The sequence below is a fragment of the Theropithecus gelada genome, chromosome 8 (assembly GCF_003255815.1).
Source record: "Theropithecus gelada isolate Dixy chromosome 8, Tgel_1.0, whole genome shotgun sequence".
In the NCBI taxonomy this organism is placed as follows: domain Eukaryota; kingdom Metazoa; phylum Chordata; class Mammalia; order Primates; family Cercopithecidae; genus Theropithecus; species Theropithecus gelada.
In genome coordinates this window covers 11,046,864-11,066,810 of record NC_037676.1, presented here as the reverse complement: position 1 = coordinate 11,066,810, position 19,947 = coordinate 11,046,864, and the positions used below count along the sequence as shown (strand labels likewise).

General features: G+C 48.2%; 1 protein-coding gene across 1 annotated transcript in view; it reads right to left on the bottom strand.

Annotated features, from left to right (window-relative positions):
• ERICH1 (glutamate rich 1) overlaps window positions 1–19,947 on the bottom strand; it is a 58,809-nt gene that overhangs the window by 29,705 nt on the left and 9,157 nt on the right. Inside the window, exon 2 of the mRNA XM_025394867.1 lies at window positions 13,594–13,740. Coding sequence (XP_025250652.1) covers window positions 13,594–13,740 — 147 coding nt within the window. The remainder of the gene's footprint in view (window positions 1–13,593; window positions 13,741–19,947) is intronic.

Below are 19,947 nucleotides of genomic sequence, written 5' to 3'. Positions count from 1 at the left end.
ACCCACACGCGCGCACAGACGCGCACACGGGCACAGACCGGCACAACGCACAGACCCACACACGCGCACAGACCTGCAAAAGTGCACAGACCCGCACCCGCGCACAGACCCCCACAAGCGCACAGACCCGCACATGCACACAGATCCAAACATGCGCACAGATCCGCCCACACGCATAGGCCCACACAGGTGCACAGACCCACACAGGTGCACAGACCTGTACACACACACCCGCACACACGCACAGACCCACACACATGCTCACGCCCGAAAGCTCCACTCAGTCCTCACTACCCTGCTTCCAAGCTACAACTCCTTACAGCTGTTTCCTGGGCCATAAAAGGTTCCACTGCCTCGTGGCTGCTCCCAGAAGGTGCTCAGCCCTGGAGGTCCTGGCCCCATCGGATGGGCTCCTCCGTGCAGATGTGGTTTGCCGTCTTTCACAGACTCTTAACCAGCTAATCACAGTCTTGGTAAAATATTCCTTTATCAGAGGCTTCCACATGGCAGATAATAGGAAAAACTCTCCTAAAAAATACTTAACAATGCCAGATAAAACACAGCAAACCTTCCTTATATGCACAGCCCAGCTCTCAAGACAAGGGCAATCTGGCCCAAAAATGAAGGAGGAAAAGCAGTGGAGAGGAAGTGCAGGTGCCAACCACACTGCATGCAGTATCATGGACAATGTGAAATGTCCCCAAACCATCTACCAGTGACACAAATGCTGCAACTTGACCTGATTTTAAAATACACATGGAAAAGCCAAGGGCCAAGAAGGGCAGACCAAGGGCTGAAGAATAATGAGGTGGACAGGTCTGCCTTGCCGGATGGGAGCACGCCGTACCCACGGGTGGGTCTGCCCTGCCGGATGGTAGCACGCCGTAGGATGGGAGCACGCAGTACCCGTGGGTCTGCCCTGCTGGATGGGAGCACGCCGTAGGATGGGAGCATGCTGTACCCCAGAGCAGCTGGGAAGCTGAGGCACAGGCGCGGGCCCGGGACAGAGCCGCTGCCACAGGGGCTGGCCCAGCACAGAGGGCTGAGGAAACTGCAGCCCCAGGTGAGCAGCGCAGAGTCGGACCACCAACTCACACCAGACAACAACTGCAAGGGCAAACACTAACTATGATACGTGTGTTTTTTTGCAAAAAAGTATAAAATATTTTTGCTATTGAGGTAGATTTTAGATAAAGATTTCTTAAAACACAAAAACTATGAAATTAAAAATGAAGTCACATTATATCAACTTCTAAACAATGGAAGACACTGACGTTTTTAAAAATGAAAAGGCAGCCAGGCGCAGTGGCCCACACCTGTAATCCCAGCACTTTGGGAGGCTGAGGTGGGCGGATCAAGAGGTCAGGAGTTCAAGACCAGCCTCACCAACATGGTGAAACCCCGTCTCTACTAAAAATACAAAAATTAGCTGAGCGTGGTGGCAGGTGCCTGAAATCCCAGCTACTCAGGAGGCTGAGGCATGAGAATCGCTTGAACCCAGGAGGCGGAGCTTGCAGTGAGCTGAGATCACACCACTGCACTCCAGCCTGGGCGACAGAGCAGGACTCCGTCTCAAAAAAAAAAAAAAAAAGAAAAGGTAATCCATGAGAGAAGGTGTTTGCTGGGCTTTGGAGCATCTAAAGAACCCCAGAAATTGGTAAGACAAGCCCTGCAGAAACACGGGCAAAGGCAGATGGTCAGGAGGCATGAAAGGCTGTCCAGTTTCGTTAGCTGGGTAACGTGCATTGAATAAGAAACAGAAACCTCACACTTGATTAGTGAGACTGCAAACACCTGGATTAACCGGGCTCTGGAGAAACAAGAACGCCGGGTGAGTCAAGCAGACACACAGTGGCATAGCTGCTTCAAAGACAAGCTGGGAATCTGTCCCTCCATTGAAATGTACAACCAACACCTCTCTAGGCACACACCCCAGGGAAACTGCCCAAGTGCAGACCCACGAAGACAGAGAAAGATGCCAGAAACCACAGGAGCAGGCACCTCCCACTTCCAGCCAAGACGGAAAAGACTTGAACAGACACTTAGAAGAAGAAATGCAAATGGACAATAAGCACAATCGAAAGCAAAACATGAAAGAGGCCGGACGGTGCAGTCCGTGCTGCAGGATTCACTCTCACCACACTCAGCACCAGGTTCCATGACAGGGGACGGTCACAACTCGGCAGGAGGGTTTGCATCTTGTGTGGGAGTAACATTGGTGCTCGCAGCTAACGGCCAAGACCCGCCAAAGTGGACCCTTTCGGCCCGCACAGCCTTGGTGATGGATGCAGGGGGGCAGGGCGGAAGCCAGAAGGCAGGAGCGAGAGCTGGACGCCCAGGGAACCAGGCGGAAGCCTATCTCAGTCCTTGCTGCTGACAGTAGCAGCGGGTGTCCTACCCAGGCCAGGTACCCCACAGGCCTGGGGTCAGCTGAAGGAGGGCCCAAGAAGCTGCAGAGAGCTGGAGGCCCAGAACTGCCCACAGCACCCAGGCAGGCAGCAAGTCTGCAACAGTGCACGTGAGCTGCGTGAGCTTCCACCCCCAGGAGCTGGAAACTAAAAGGGCTTACATCCACCTTCCGAGTTTCAGGCAGAAGGGCCTCCCGTGGCCCCCTGTAACCAGAAACATTCGGGGAGGGAACTGTGGGAACCGCAGTTCAGCACAGCCAAGGGGACAGAAATGAACCCATCCTATCTGTTAATGGCACGTCAGTAAGATACAGATGAAGGTGCAGGACAGAACAAATGCACACACCCCACCCTCCTCCCAAGGCCTCACCAAAATGAGAGTAAGTGGGTTTGCAACACACGGAGGACAAAGGAAGGACAGAGGAAAACATACAGTGTTGGAAGGTGAAAAGTAGACAGGATACTGAATCCTACAATGGCAGCCGAAACACACCAGACACGAGACCTGTGCCAGTGGGGCTGCCAGGGAGCCTGAAGTGGGGCGGAAAAGGGGAAAAGGGGTGCAGGCAGGCTGTGGAAGCTTCCCCACCACCGGAGGGAGATCAGAAGTCACTCTCTGCAAAGGCCAGGTCTGGCCCCCGGGGGCCTCAGACACCACGACGGAAGGCGAAGACCCCGTAAGATAAACAGGGAGGGAGAGCCTGTCCACAGAGAGCGTGGGAGACCCTTCTCCTCCTTCCCGCTCCAACTCTGAGATGCACTAACAGAAGAGAAGGCTGCAGCAGGAAGGGTGGAAGATGAAGTTTGAGAAAATCTCCCAGAAAGTGGCCTTAAACCACTAAACCATAAAGAATCAGAGAGAAGATGTAAGAAAAAAAGGGAATCTATTGGGAGACTCAATGTCTGAATGACAGGAATTCTGTAAACTGAAGATTGAAAGCAAAGAGGAGGAAATGATCAAGGAAACAAGAGAGCGGCACACGTTCCCAGACTACGGAGGCCACGACAGATAAAAACAGACCACGCTCAAGACCTCAGCATCAAACCCACCACACGAAGGCCAGAAGCAAAACCTCAAACTGCCGCGAGGGAGGAAAACTGCTCGTAGCCAAAGGAATCGAGACTAGAATGGCGACTGCCTTCTCACAGCGACACGGGATGTTAAAAGTCTTAAAGTGTGAGAGACAATTATTTAGCCCAGAATTCTACACCCCAAAAAACAAATTTTAAGTACAAGAATTAAGGTACACTTGACCTTCAAGATCTCCAAAATATTTATCTCCCAAAAACCATTTTTCAGGAAGTTACTAGGGAATGTGTTTCAACAAAATGGAAGCAAACCCAAGAAATGAAAAGACTGAGGCCCAGGATAGCAAAGGAAGCCCCTGGGAGAGGCGAGACGGGGAGTTACAGCAAGGACTTGGGGGCGGCCCACGCTTGGGGGTGGAACGGTCTGGAAGAGGCCACGAAAGATGAAGCTCATTGAGCCCTGAATGTGTCTGACCATAGAACAAAGACAGGGAGGTGCGGGGAGAAATTAGTACTATTAAGTATTCAGGAGAAAATGTAAAAATCCAAGAAAACTATTAACTCTACTAAAGCTCCGCTCGCTCCACTAAAGTTTTCACAAAATGGAATAATCATGTGTTACGTGACTCAGCAAGAAACTGTATTTACGGAGACATGAACATGTAAACAATACTGATGTACAAACATTTTGAAAAAATTATATTGGAAGGACAGGGGTTGTAAAAAATATGCATCCATGGTGGGGGAAGGTGCTAAAAAAAAAAAGGAAATCCTTAGTTTCCAAAGTCAATACATAACATTTAATCCCCTCCTTCCCTGCCAAAAAAGAAGAAGAAGAAGACAGGAAGCAACAGTGTAAGTGTGTGACTCCGAAACGGGGGGTGGTTTACCCCAGAGCAGCCGCTGCAGAGCTGGAGGGTCTGTGACTGGAGTGAGGGGCAGAACACTGCTGTTTTTAATAATTCCTGGAGAATTATTTGAATCTAAAATATATGCAACATATAACTGACAACTTAAAAATAAAGTTCAACATGGGCTCTTCAGTGAAAGAAATTTACCGAAATGCGCACACCCTGGTTATTTTGGTTGTTGACAAATTAGTCTTTCTTTGGGACAAATGGGATTATCGACACTCTTCTAGAACCAAAGAAACAGATCGTGTAAAGTGAACAAATATCAATCCACTGGTTAAATCATTGCCATAATTACCATGCTTTGTCCTAACTGTACAAGAACATTTTCCTCCGTCTCATGTCCGAAGATGGATGTGGGCACTGATCCTCATCCGGCTGCCTCCTGCCCCTCACAGGGCACCACTCGGCCCAGCCCTGATGTCCAGCAGGCCTCCTCCTGGACACGCATCTCAATGGACCCTGCGCGACGGCCCGTGCAGAAGGGACCCACGGTTCTTACCTTTTTTATTGTGATTTCATCATTTTGCCCCTGGCCAAGACTTTTTATTCTAGGTGCAAGTAAATTATAACATTTTTCCTTTAACATTTCCAAGGCATAGCACTTCGAAAATATGCTGCTCTTTCATGATTAAAAAAAAAAAAATCAATAAACTGGGCATAGAAGGGAACTTCTTCAACATGATAAAGGCCACGTATGAAACCCACAGCTAACATCACACAGGATGATGAGACCAGGATTCCCACTCGCGGCACTTTTTGTCAACATCATAGTACAACTTCTAGCCAGGGCAATTAGTCAACAACAACAACAAAAGGAAGCAAAGGGCATCCAGACTAGACAGGGAAAAGTACAACTATCTTTACTCACAAAGGAAAAAGTAAAACTACCTGAAATCACAGATGACAGCATCTTGCACAGTGATGCACCACGCAAGACGCTGGTCAAGGGCTGGCTGCATGTGGGATGACAGAGCCTCAAGATAACGCGGACCCTGAAGATGGTAACTCTGCACTTCCCATACCTCTTTAATGTTTGGATACATGAACACTCACCATCGTGTTACAGCATAGGCATGTACTGACAGGGCGAGCAGCCTGGGAGCAACAGGCTGTACCACACAGCCCCGGCCCGCAGCCGGCCCCACCGCCTCCTGTGTGCAAGCAGACTTCGCTCACACAACAATGGAATCCTCTAAGGATGCACTTGTTGGAATGCATTATCATTGTTAAGTGATGTGTGACTGTATATAGAAAACCCTAAGGAATCCACAACAAAATCGTAAGCGCTAATAAACTAGTTCGGCAAAACTGCAGGATACTAAGTCAATGCACAAAATCCCTTGCATTTTCACAGACAAACACCGAACGTTCCCAAAAGAAAACAAACAAAAAAGAAAGCAATTCCACTTAACAACAGCACTAAAAAGAATAAAATACTTTGGAATAAACTTTTTAAAAAAGGGTAAAACTTTTCTACGTCCTGGAAGTACTGGAAGGAAAAATATAAAAAAAGATAAGGCCAGGCGCAGTGGCTCACACCTGTAATCCCAGCACTTTGGAAGGCCGAGGCAGGCAGATCACCTGAGGTTGGGAGTTTGAGACCAGCCTGACCAACACGGAGAAACTCCATCTCTACTAAAAAAATACAAAAAAAAATTTAGCGGGGCGTGGTGGCACACGCCTGTAATCCCAGCTACTCAGGAGGCTGAGGCTGGAGAATCACTTGAACCCGGGAGGTGGAGGTTGTGGTGAGCCAAGATCATGCCATTGTACTGCAGCCTGGGCAACGAGTGAAACTCCGTCTCAAAAAAAAAAAAAAAAAAAAAAAGATGAAACTGCAGTCTGAAAACTACAAAATACGGTTGAGAGAAATTAAAGAGGACTTAATTGAATAAAAAGACATCCTAAAGTTAGGGAACTGGACAACGTAATATTGTTAAGAAGACAATACTGCCCAGTGTTCTATAAACTCGTGCGATACCCATCAAAACTTCAAATGATTTTTTTTTGGCAGAAATTGACATGCTGATCCTAAAATTAATATGGAATTGCAAGAGACCCTGAGTCTTGAAAAAGAACAAAGTAGAGGGACCCACACTTCTCAAGTCAAAACTTAGTACACAGCTACAGCAGTCAAAACAAGATGGTGGATGGTACAGACACGGGATGGACATAAATCAATGGAACAGAATTGAGAGTCCAGAAATAAACCCCACATCTGTGGCCAACTGATTTTTTTTTTAAGACAGAGTCTTACTCTGTCACTCAGGCTGGAGTGCAGTGGTGTGATCTCGACTCACTGAAACCTCTGCCTCCGGGGTTCAAGTGATTCTCCTGCCTCAGCCTCCCGAGTAGCTGGGACTACAGGCTCCCGCCACCACGCTTGACTAATTTTTGTATTTTTAGTAGAGACGCGTTTTCACCACGTTGGCCAAGGCTGGTCTCGAACTCCTGACCTCAAGTGATCCACCCACCTCAGCCTCCCAAAGTGCTGGGATTACAGGTGTGAGCCACCGCACCCAGCTGCCAACTGATTTCCAAAGAGTGCTAAGTCCACTTGATGGGGAAATGTCGTCTTCCACAAATGGTGTTATGACAATTGGATACCCACATGCAAAGGAATGAAGGTGGAGCTCTACCTCACATCATACACAAACATCAGCTGAAAATGGATCAAAGACCTACACATAAGTGCTAAAACTATAAAACTCTTAGAAGAAAACCTAGGCATAAATCTTTGTGACCTTTGATTAGGCAATGATGTCTTAAATATGATATAAAAAACACAGGCAACAAAAGGAAAAATTGATAAATTGAACTTTATCAAAATTAAAAACTTTGGGGTTTTAAAAGACCCCATTAAGAAAATGAGAAGCTAACTCATGGTATGGAAGAAAATATCTGCAAATCAGGTATCTGATGAGGACTCAGTATGGAGAATGTACAACCAACTCCTACAACTCAGCAACAGAAAGACAATCCAATTAAAACTGGGCAAAGGATGTAAACAGATGGCTCTCTAAAGAAGATATACAAAAGGACAACACGCAGGAAAAGATGCTCAACATCCTCAGTCATCGGAAAAATGCAAAACCACAATGAGATACCACTTCACACCTACAAGGGTGGCTATTAAAAAAAAAAAAGGAGTGTTAGTGAGCATGTAATGTAGAGAAATGAGAACCTTTGTACAACACTGGTGGGCATGTAACATGGTTCAGCTGCTGTGGAAAAGAGTCCAGCAGTTTCTGAAAAAAATAAACTTGGAGTTACCATTTGACCCTGCATTTCCACTCCTAAGTATAAACTCAAGAGAATCGAAAACATACGTCCACGCCAGGCCACACAAAAACATGTGCATGGATTCTCACAGCAACATTACTGACAATAGCTAACAGGAGAAGCAACCGAACGTTCATCAGCTGACGAATGGAGAAACACAATGTGGCCCATCCACACAATGGAGTATTAGCCTTAAAAAAGCAAGTGAGTTCTGACCCACGCTACAACAGGAGTGACCCTTTAAGAAATTATGCTAGACACACAGGGTCATACGTTGTATGATTCCATTTATATGACATGTTCAGAACAGACAAATCTATAAAGAAAACAGATTAGTGGTTTCCAGAGGCCAGAGGGAGTGGGGCATGGGGGCTGAGTGGTTAAGGGATGAGGAGTTTTTTTTTGTTTTTTTGTTTTTTTTTTTTCTGAGACAGGGTCTCACCGTGTTCCTAAGCTGGAGTGCAGTGGCACAATCTTGGCTCACTGAAGTCTTGACTTCTCAGGCTCCAGTGACCCTCCCACCTCAGCCTCATGAGTAGCTGGGACTATAGATGCACATCACCATACCTGGCTAATTTTTGTACTTCTTGGTAGAGACAGGGGACTCGCCATGTTGCCCAGGTTGGTCTCCAACTCCTAGGCACCCACCTCGGCCTCCCAAAGTGCTGGGATAACAGGGTGAACCACTGTGCCCGGCCAAGGTGTTTCTTTCTGGTGTGGTAAGAATATTCTGGAATTAGAAGGTGGTAATGGAATGGCTGTACAACAGTGTCAATATACTAAAAAGCACTAAATTGTATACTTTGAATTGGTTAATTTGAAATGGTAAATTTTAGGTTACCTTTCTGGGGTGCAGCCTTATCTATCTTGTCCTTGTGACACGACCTCATCATCACAAATTCCCTTTCAAGCCAGGGCCAAGTGGTTTTGGTTGCTTGTAATTTAAGGGTCTAAACTGTCCAGGTAACTCACCCAAGGACATTAGACTTGATAGACCAGAGTCTGAACCCTCCGAAATCACACGGGAGACCATGTCACCAAGGGAACTGAAGCAGGGGCAGCGTCTGCACGCTCACCCTGGCGGGGTCCTCCCTCGAGGGCCATAGTCTGTTTCTCTGGGGTGTGCCCACCCGTCCTGACTCTGCGCTGGCACCTCCACCTGGACATGGCTCCAATGGTTCAGCAAAAGGCTTGTGCACCCGACCTCATTTGCTCCCTGGAAAAACAATTTTTTACCCTGTGAGACTAGGTCAACTCACATCAGTATTCTGACTTTTAATTCAACATCTGCATATTAAACAGTATCTTACAAATGCCACTGAAATGAAGTGGCTGAATGCTGAAGCTCTGTGAAAAGATGTCACCCAAAGGATCACCAACAACTTCAAAGGCCAAGTGCTTTGTCAGAATCACAATGGACCAGCCAGTTAAAAATCAGAACTCCTTCAACACCAACTTGAAATGATCATCCTGACATTGTAAGCTTCCCATATGCCACTGCTGCATGAGTGCATAACTTAGTAAAATAAAACAGGAATAGTGATGCGAAGAATTGTCTCCTGACAATTTCAGAGAGAAAAGGAGGTCTTGAAGTGTTTATTTTTAAATAGTGATTTTAAAAGTGAAAAGCCAATCACTTTAGGCAAGAAAACACATAAATCTTCTAGAAGGAAACTGGCCTGGAATTTACAGATATTATTTTTTCACTTAGAAACGATCCATCATCCATCCATGCATACAGCTTCAACTGCCCCACCTAATTTCATCTTCCTACCACCAGATATGTTATTGGTGAACGATCACCTTTAAAACTTTCGTTAGGTTAGAGCAGAGAAAAAGCAAATCGACCCTAAAAATACAATTTTAGAAAAGATTAAAAATGTTGGTTCAGTAAAATTCAGAGAAAAACAGGAAATGTTAGGGACGGCCTGCTCCTTGTAAGGCATGACAGTGCACATGCTCCCCATTACCATCACCATGAGAGTCGTATGTTGTTATAATCAATAAACTGACGCTGACACACTGCTGCCACCCCAGTCTGCAGTTTACATTGCGGTTCACTCTCGTACATCCTGAGTTGGAGCAAATGCAGAATGAGATGCGCCCGCCATGACGGCATCGTACAGGGCGGTTTCGCCGTCCTGCAAGTCCTCTGCGCTCCACCTGTTCCTCCCAGCCCCCGGCAGCCACTGATCTTCTCAGGGTCTCCTCGGCTCTGCTTTTCCACAGCGTTACAGAGCTGGAATCACAGCGTGTGGCCTTTGCAGATTGGCTTCTGTCACTCAGCAGTAAGCGTTTAAGGTCCCGTCATGTTTTTCATGGCTTGATGGTTCATTTGTTTTTAGCCCTGAATAATTTTCCGTTGTCTGGATGCACCACAATGTGCTTATTCATTCACTTCCTGAAGGACATCTTCGTTGCTTCCAAGTTTTGGCGGTTATGAATAAAGCTGCTATCGACATCCATGTGCAGGTTTATTGACGTTTTCCATCTATTTGGATAAATGAAAAGCAGCATAACTGCTGGATCATACAGGTATGTTTAGTTGTGTAAGAAACTACCAAACTGTCTTCCAAAGCGGCTGCCCTGTTTTGTATTCCCACCTGCAGTGATGAGTTCCTGTGCCTCCAGCATTTGGTGGTGTCAGTTCTAGATTCTGTCCACTCTAGTGGGTGTGTGATGGTGTCTCATCATCTTAATATGCATTTCTCTGATGACATATGATGTGAAACATCTTTACATAGGGTTATTTGCACCATATTTTCCTTGGTGAGGTCCACATCTTTGGCCCATTTTCTTAAGTTTTAAGAATTCTTGAAACATTTTGAATAACAGTCCTTTGTCAGATATGTCTTTTGAAAATATTTTCTCTAAGTCTGTGGCCTGTCTCTTCACTCTCTTGACAGTGTCATTTGCAGAGCAGAAAATTTTAATTTTAATGATGTCCAAGTTATCAACTGGACATCTACTAATCAATTCTTTCTTTGACTGATCAAGCCTTTGGTGTTGTAGCTAAAAAGTCACTGCTGACCCCAAGGGCACCTAGATTGCCTCCCATATTATCTTCTAAGAGTTTATAGTTTTGCATTTTATACTTCGGTCTAAGATCCTTTTTTTTTTTTTTTTTTAAGAGATGAAGTCTTGCTCTGTAGCCCAGGCTAGAGTGCAGTGGCACCATCTCAGCTCACTGCAACCTCTGCCTCCTGGGTTCAAGCGATTCTTCTGCCTCAGCCTCCCGAGTAGCTGGGACTACAGGTGCGTGCCACCCCACCCAGCTAATTTTTGTATTTTTAGTAGAGATGGGGTTTCAACGTGTTAGCGAGGATGGTCTTGATCTCCTCACCTCGTGATCTGCCTGCCTTGGCCTCCCAAAGCGCTGGAATTATAGATGTGAGCCACCACACCCGGCCCAGATCCATTTTTAACAAGATTTTTTTGTAAAAGATTTAAGGTCTGCGTCTATATTTTTATGCATATGGATGTCTAGTTGTGCCAGCACTATTTGTTGAAAAGACCATTCACTGAATAGCCTTTGCTTCTTTATCAAATGACTTAAGTCAGTAGTATTTATGTGGGTCTATTTCTGTACTCTCTATTCTGTCCCATTAATCTATGTGTCCACTCTTTTGCCAACAATACACTGTCTTGATTACTGTAGATTTATCGTAAGTCAGTCTTGAAGTCAGGTAATGCCAGTCCTTTGATTTTATTTTTCTCCTTTAATATTCTGCTGGCTATTTTTAGTCTTTTGCTTCTCCATCTAAACTTTAGAATCAGTTTATCAATATCCACAAAATAACTTGCTGGGATATTAATCAGGATTGTATTGAATGTGTATATCAAGTTAGGAAGAATGAATATCTCTATAATATTGAGTCTTCCTATCCAGGAACATGGAATATCGCCTCAATTTTTAGTCTTCTTTGATTTCTTTCATCAGAATTCTATAGTTTCTTCATATATATGTTGTACACATTTGTTAGATTTACACCAAAATATATTATGGGGGGGTGATGGTAATATAAATGATACTGTGTTTTGTTTTGTTTTTTTGACAGTCTTGCTCTGTCGCCCAGGCTGGAGTGCAGTAGCGCAATCTCAGCAGACTGCAAACTCTGCCTCCCGGATTCAAGTGATTCTCCTGCCTCAGGCTCCCGAGCAGCTGGGATTATAGGTGTTCCCTCACAGCCCGGAAGACTGGAAGGCCAAGGTCATGGTCTCTGCAGGGCTGGTTTTGGACCTTGGCTTGCAAATGCTGTTTTCTCTGCTGTCACAGGGTCAAGCCTCTGTACGTATGCGTGTCCTGATCTCATCTTCTAATATGGACACCAGTAATATTGGATTAGGGCGCACCCTGACGACTTCATTGACCCTTAATCAACTTCAGGACCCCATCTCCAAATACAGTCACATTCTGAAGTATGGGGGGTTAGGGCTTCAACTTACAAATTTGCTGGTGGCGGTTGTGGGGAGGGGCAATTCAGCCTTTAACAGGTATATTCTTTAAAAGGTAAAAATATGCCCAGCAGCAGTCACTTACTCCTTAATTGGAATGTTATCCTACTACACTGGGAGCTTGTACCATTTGAAAACATTACGCCATATGGGAAAAATGCAGAAAGGAACATGGAATACATGGATTTGTCTCATAGGAAAAGCATGCTTAGTGTAACCCCGTGTCTAGGAGACGCGAAGGAAACTTTTTCCTTCTCACTTGTCTTCAACCCTGGACCAGAATGGTGTCCGTCGCACTCGTCACATCGCAGGTTAGACAGGATTTCTGAGGGGGCCTGGAAACGGAATCACCACACAGAATATTACGTCTGTGGGAAAATGTGTTCACAGTCAACGGAGATCTGACCTGTGGGGCTGGAAGGTGATCTGTGGGATGACAAGGACTGCCTGTTGCGATCCCATTGAGCGGCTCCATTATAAGGTGTGTGAAAACCAGAGACCGTGCAGCTCTCAGGAACACAAATGCATGGCGAACAAATGCCCAGTGAGAGACCACCGCTAAAGAAACACGAATGAGATCCCCAGAAATGGCACCCAGGAACCCACGTCTGGCTTTATGGACTTATGTGTTTACGGCGGAACAGAATGGACCCGCCCATATGTGCTGCACGCAGGTAGTCTCCTCCTGTATCTCTCAGTGGGATGTGCTGCACACAAGCGGTCTATTCCCGTGTCTCTCGGTGGGATGTGCTGCACCCAGGTGGTCTATTCCCGTGTCTCTTAGTGGGATGTGCTGCACCCAGGTGGTCTCTTCCCGCATTTCTCAGTGGGATGTGCCACACACAAGCGGTCTACTCCCATGTCTCTCAGTGGGATGTGCTCCACCCAGGTGGTCTCTTCCCGCGTCTTTCAGTAGGGCATGCCGCACACAGGTGGTCTCTTCCCGTGTCTCTCAGCGGGGGTCTCTCACAGTCTCACAAGTGAGTGGAGCTGCACTGCAGGGATCGGAGCTGATGGGACCCTCATGGCTGATGATCCTGCAGCCACCAAGAGCTTACGTGGGACTGTCATGGGACAGACGTCTGCCAAAGACCACGGGACAAGAACATCAGAAGCCTGTCCCTGAGTGGGTATAAGCTAATGGGGTCAAGGAGGCCACCACAGTGATTGGGGACACGGTGTTGTGGTGGGGAAGGCGCCTGTTTTCCTCAGAGGACAGGAAGGCTGGGCCAAACCCGAGTTATAGTCCAATTGGCATCTTCAGAGCACACGAGTAAATGACCCCAAAAAGGCAGCACCCTGACCTGGCCTTGGCTGGGGAGTCCACAGGGGCCTTGGCAGAGCTTGTGTGGACAGTGATGCCTGCCCTGCCCACCTGCTGCAAGCCCTGTGCAGACCTGCAGACAGAAGCCCGAGGCCCAGAAGACACATTCTCCAGGGCAAGTGATGATGACAGAGGTTAACTTCAGTCCCTGAGACCCACCCACATCTGCAGACAACCTCACCTGTCAAAGGCTGAGCATGTTTCCGACTCACTTTCTCAGAGGTCACTTTCTTTGGTGGATCTTGGACAGCCAGCGTCTGGGGTTCCCTCTTTCCTTGGCCACTTGGAACACGAGGAAAAAGTCTCTGCAGCACCTTCTCAACAAACACTGTATGGACAACCGACGAAAAGAAAAGGAAGAAAAGGAACCAGTTATGCAGTTTATCTGAATCACACATGCCTTTTACTCCACACAAACAAACACATCCTGAAAGCACCAATGGAGACCCAAGTCCCCCGTCCTCCCACTCTGGGCACTGCACACCAGGATCCCCCAGACTCTGCCCCTTAGAGAAACCCCTGAGGCCGGCCCTAGAGGACCCCCCACCATCCTGCCATCAACGGACCCTCTCCCCAGGGCATCACCCTGCATCCAGTAGGCTGTGCACTGCCGGCAGGTGCTACCTCTGGCTCTAGGTCGCTTGGTTCCTCCCTGTGAGGTTGAGGCACACGCAGGCCGTGACCCGTCAGTGGGGCTGTGGTCCTGGGTGGATGGTGTCAGTGGCCCACAGCGCCTGGAGCCAGGTGTGTGAATGGAGCAGGTCTGGGGGGCCCTCAGGCAGGGCAGGCACCACCCCGCGCCCTCTGGGAACCCGTGGTCTGCACTCTCTCCCTTAAACTGAACGTGTCAACAACTGCAACTGGGGAGAATTCCGTGCACCTGACGTGGTTTAGCCACTAAATAGAGATTCTTTACTTTTTGTTTACACTGTTTAAACTGTGGGGACAAACTGTCATAATGAACAAATATTTCTGCCCTGAGTTAAGTGTGGTTAATGAACAGCCATTGATCTCAAAATAGCATAGTGGATAAGGTGTGGGAAAAAGTTAATGAAATGAATTCTTTTAACCTCATAAAATTTAGAAAAAAGCTGCTCTGGAATAACCAAAAGTCGCACAGCAGGAATCAGCACTCCTGACACAAGTAATTGGTGCCTTTAGGAACAGGGAGGCGGGGACTTGGCCTGACTGGAGGCGTGCAGGGATCTGTCATGGGCTCCCTGAGAGGAAACGCTGGGGGTGGCTTCTGGGCGAGGCAGGGAGGCTCCATGGCCCTACATGGGGACACTGTAGCCGAAGGCACAAACCCTTCCTAATTCTGGCCTCTCGGACAAACACGTGGTAGAAATAACCCTCCTACAGGCCCCGCTGTTAAGAACACTGTGTGGGTTTCCACGCAAAGCTCCCCGTGTCCTCCGTGGATGGACCGTGAAAACCCTGAGCACAGAGCTCAGTGGAAGCGGGGTGCAGTGTGATCACGAACACGGGGGCTCTCACCTGAAACTCTGCACCTCCACAGCTCCCAACAAGTGAGCGCAAAGGCTCCTTTTGCTGGGAGGAAATGATCTCCAGTTAAGTGGAAAACCTGAACTGAAACGATGTGATCCCTAAGACCCTGGGGTCTTCACGAGGTCCTGGCAATGAGAGGGTCCCCATACGCTAATTTTTGAATATGATGCACAAGTGCTCTAGCACAGGACCCCTCAAAAGCTGCTGCTGGCCGTGGTGAGCGGGTCTCACCCCTACAGAAAGGGTTTGCCTCAAGCACTCCTGCCTGGAGGAGACACCTTGGCTCTCAGGGAGCAACAGGCGGTCTGTGAAATGCTTCTAAAAATGTACTGCAGTGTTCCCAGGTATGTTCAAAACAAGGTTCCAAGACTTCAGATACAAATCCAATTGTCACATTTCCTTTAAATGTCAAAGAAGAAAATATCCTGTGCAGATGACCGACCTGGTGATGAGCAGAGGAGATGGTGGGCAGATAAGATGAGCTTTATCCAACATCTTCACAAACCAGAACAAATTCGAAGACAAAACCGTAACCAGCCACCCAATTCTGCAAACAAGGACAGGGCGCTCAGAGCTAAAGCCTTGCTGGGCCTGGGGCAGCCAACGCGGACATGTGGCTGAAGTCGTCTTCCTAGGCCCAGCTGCCTGCCAGTGTCTGGAGCTAGGAAAGTGCTACGGAGAAATCCCAGGCGATGGTCAGAGCCAGGCAATGCGGCAGAACGCCTGAAGCTGGGCAGGCACAAGACAGTCCCAGGGAGTTGGGCAGGCCCTGACTAAACAGCCACCGCCAGGAGACGCTGGGCCCAACCCAGCATCGGATGACAGAGTTTGCGGAAACACGGCAGCTGATCCCAAAGAAAATGGCAGAACACACCAGGGCACGGGTCGGAGCGCACTGAGACACCACACAACACACCAGGGCGCGGATCCGAGCGCACTGAGACGCCGCACAACACACCAGGGCGCGGGTCGGAGCGCACTGAGACGCCGCACAACACACCAGGGCGCGGGTTGGAGCGCACTGAGACACCGCACAACACACCAGGGAATGGGTCGGAACGCACTGAGACACCGCAGATCACACCAGGGCACGGATTGGAGCGCACTGAGACACCACACAACACACCAGGGCGCGGATCCGAGCGCACTGAGACACCGCACAGCACACCAGGGCGCGGGTCGGAGCGCACTGAGACACCGCAGAACACAATAGCGCACGGATCGGAGCGCACTGAGACACCGCACAACACACCAGGGAATGGGTCGGAGCGCACTGAGACACCGCAGATCACACCAGGGCACGGATTGGAGCGCACTGAGACACCGCACAACACACCAGGGCACGGGTCAGAGCGTACTGAGACACCGCAGAACACACCAGGGCACAGGTCAGAGCGCACTGAGTCGGGCCCCAGGTAACAGTCTTTCAAGGCTTCCTGAGGCAGATTTCCGAGCTAAAAGCAACATAAGAATGTGCCTAAAGAAAAAAGATACGTAGGGAGCATTTTCACTGAATTCCATCCAGTGCCTGCAATAAATTACATTTATAGCCTAAGTAACAGTGGTTCTCTAACAATACTGTTAAATTTCATGTTTCAAATGAAAACATCTGATATAGGTGTACAGTACATTCAGAATTTTTATAAAAATTCCAAAACGGAAGTAGAAGGCGGGAACAATCTAAAGTCAGCTGGCTTTAAATTCAGACTGACAGCTGGCAGGGGTTTCTCTGGGATAACTGACAGGGCAGAGGCCACCCTGGGAGTCACAGGCTCCGCCTTCTGTAACAGGGCCATTTCTCTCGGAAGAGACATGATCCCAGCCTCATGACCTGAATGCCAGGAATCAATCTGCTGGCGCAGCGTGTAGGGCCCACAGAACCCCAAGGCCTCTGGGTCTTCAGCCTCTAGGATTTCTGCAATTCCCCTGCAAGCCTGCTGAGGCCCCGCACGCGCAGATTCAGGAAGGGTGGTTCCCAGAACCATGCAGACCAGGGGGTCCAGGCCACATGCTGAGGCCGCAACACCCTCCTAAGGAGCTTCCCCACAGACCACCTAGGCAGGTCCTGGACTCACTTCTCACTGGGAGCCCAGGGCCTGGGGCCACTGCCAGGGCTGACAGCCTGACCCTCGGGGCTTTGCCACATGAAAGCCCCAGGCCTGGCGAGGCTCAGGGAGGCCGTTTCAACGTGAAAACTTGGGTTTCTGCCCCAACCCAGCCCTGGCTGTGTGAGCCCTCATCCAACAGCGGGCTCCCGCATCGACCAGACTCTGATCCTGCCCCATCCACCCTCGAGGCCTCACTTTCCTCCCATTTTCCTCGTCCTCCACCGTTGTGACATCTCTTGCAGCAGTTATTTTTTGGAATTGCTGTAACTTGGGTCCAGCGTTCTCAGGGTGACACTGAGGTCATTCACTTCTGCAGAACTGCAGATGGGCCCTGGCGCCCACATCCGGCTGGGACGCTTCTCTCCGCTGACGCCCTCCGTCGCCCGCAGGTGCTGTGAGGTCTGCTGGATTTCTCCTGGCCAAGCGACTCTCTTTCCTTTATAACCAACAGACACCGTGGAGGAGACACCTCGGGACTAGATCCTTTTCCTCCTCAATCTCACCACTAATTCTGGCATCTGCTGGTGGGTCCTGCCGGCAAAAGACATGGCTGTGGGCTCCTCAGTGGCTTCCTTTCCTCACTCCTTCCGTGTTTATCACATGGAATTCTGTACTGAAGAACTGCCCGCACTTGCACATGTATTGAATTATTACCTTTGTGTTATATAATACCTTAAAGACTCGCAGATATTTCATTTGTTCCAAAGACCATCACCCTGTACTGCCCACATATACTTTGTTGCTCAAACAGTCCCGGCACTGGCCACAAGGTCTGCCGCAGCGTGGACCCGGCACCCTCCAGCGTGGACCCGGTGCCCTCCAGCCCACCTGGCCCTCCCATGAGCACACAAGGCCCTTCAAGGTACCGCAGGCTCATCTTGTGTTTCCTCTGCCTAGGCCTGGAACCAGCCTCTTCTCCAAGGAGCCCAATATTTAGAAAGCAGGATGGGGCCCTAGGCGTGCACCTTGCTCCTCTTGTCTTCTGAACACAAAATCTCATCACGCCAGTCCTTGAAAATCACCGACTACTCTGTACAAATGAGGCCTTGGAGGAAGAGGAATGTCCTGGACACCCTCAAAGACAAATGAGATGTCCGAGAGGTAAATGCAGGCCACACAGACACGACCAACGGCAGGACGCCGAGGTGCCCACGAGGAAGGATGAGGATGCGCACCCGCACCGTGCCAGCGTCACCCACGGACACGACCAACGGCAGGACGCCGAGGTGCCCACGAGGAAGGGCGAGGACACGCACCCGCACCGTGCCAGCGTCACCCACGGACATGACCGAAGGCGGAACGCCGAGGTGCCCACGAGGAAGGGTGAGGATGCATGCTCGCACCGTGCCAGTGTCAGCCACGGACACACAGGAAGACAAAGCTGATATCTGGGATAATAAATCAGGATGCCAGGAAGAGCATGCAACTACTTAAGAATGCAGGAAAACAGGCTGCTTAAAATCTTAAGCAAATAATACAATTTAAATATAGAAGTTTAGTCCTTAACATTTAAATCCTGAGTTTTCACATGGAGAGGGGAGTGGGAAGTCGGCCGTAGGGATCTGGATGTGCTAATTCACGACGGTCAACACAGAAAGGTCCATACGGTTTACAGCCATGGGAAAGACAACGTCCCTTTTCAAATTCAAACTTGAGCATGGTCGTCCAAAACAACTAAAGCAAAAAGAACACCTTTCGGTAGCCTAAGCTAAACTGGTTTAAGTATCTCATGAAACCTGTGGCTGAAGGGCCTCCATCTTGCATGGGTGTTCTAGAACCTCATGAAGGAAAACACCTTTCCCGGCGGCCCACACACTCCTGGAGGTCACCGTGTCTGCTCCATCGCTGGAATGAGCCTGAACCCACGCTGGCCCCCACTACTTCTGGTAAAAGCCTCGTTATAGAAAAGGCGAGTGCGTCCCGCACAATGCTTCACCGACAGGAGTTACAGCATGATTTTGATATTAAATATTGGCAAAGACCGGTTTTGTGTCATATTATGCATGACCAATGAATTATTCATAAAGCGTCCTGTAAACAGGCACAAAAACAGATGATCTCAAATAGATGTCAAAATGGGTATCTCATTATAAAGTGGGAGATTTTGTCTTCAACAAGAATTTTAATAAATCTTAACCCAGTTTAAAACAAATATCCCGGTATCTAAAAATAACTTTGCTGACAAATATATATGTCTAAATATTTGCAGCTGCTAAAATATAAATCATAAAGTATTTTTAAAAAAATACTTTTAACTTTTTAAAATCAGTTTTTAAAAGAGCAAAGTTTAAAAAGCAAAATTAAATATTAATAATTATTTTCCACCAGCTAATATTGCTGGCAGATGCATAGATGAGTGTCACTTCCTCCCAGCCCCGGAGAGGAGAGGATGGAGGCTGGGGCTGGGAGAGACCTCACAGACACGGTGCCACTTTGGGTTTAGCGTCTGAGCTGACAAGCGCCGAGTGTCACACCTGGCCCAGGCACTCAGGGCCTTTAACACCAGTGCTCACACTGTTTATTTACACAGAAATCATCAGCTGTTTTAGACCAAAACCACATTACATGGCACTGATGCCCTTGCTGGTTCTTGGAATCGTCAGAGGAATGACATGAGGACCCCATGAACTGCTGGTGGTTTCCTGCAGATCTGGACCTGATTTTGTAAACACAGCCTGTCTTCCAACGGGCCAGCTCTACTTGGTGACTAACACCAAAAGCAGAACATAAATAAAAGGCTTTTTCCCTCCAGAATAACCAGAACACAGTGAAGCATTTGTCATTTTTGGTTTGTTGAAATGCTCCTTTTTGATCTAATGTGTTTTTACCTAAGTGTGTGTACGTCTATGAGCTACAGATGGAGACTGAAAAAAATCAAGTTAGAGGTTAAAAGCCTCTTTTCTGTTTAATTTACAATG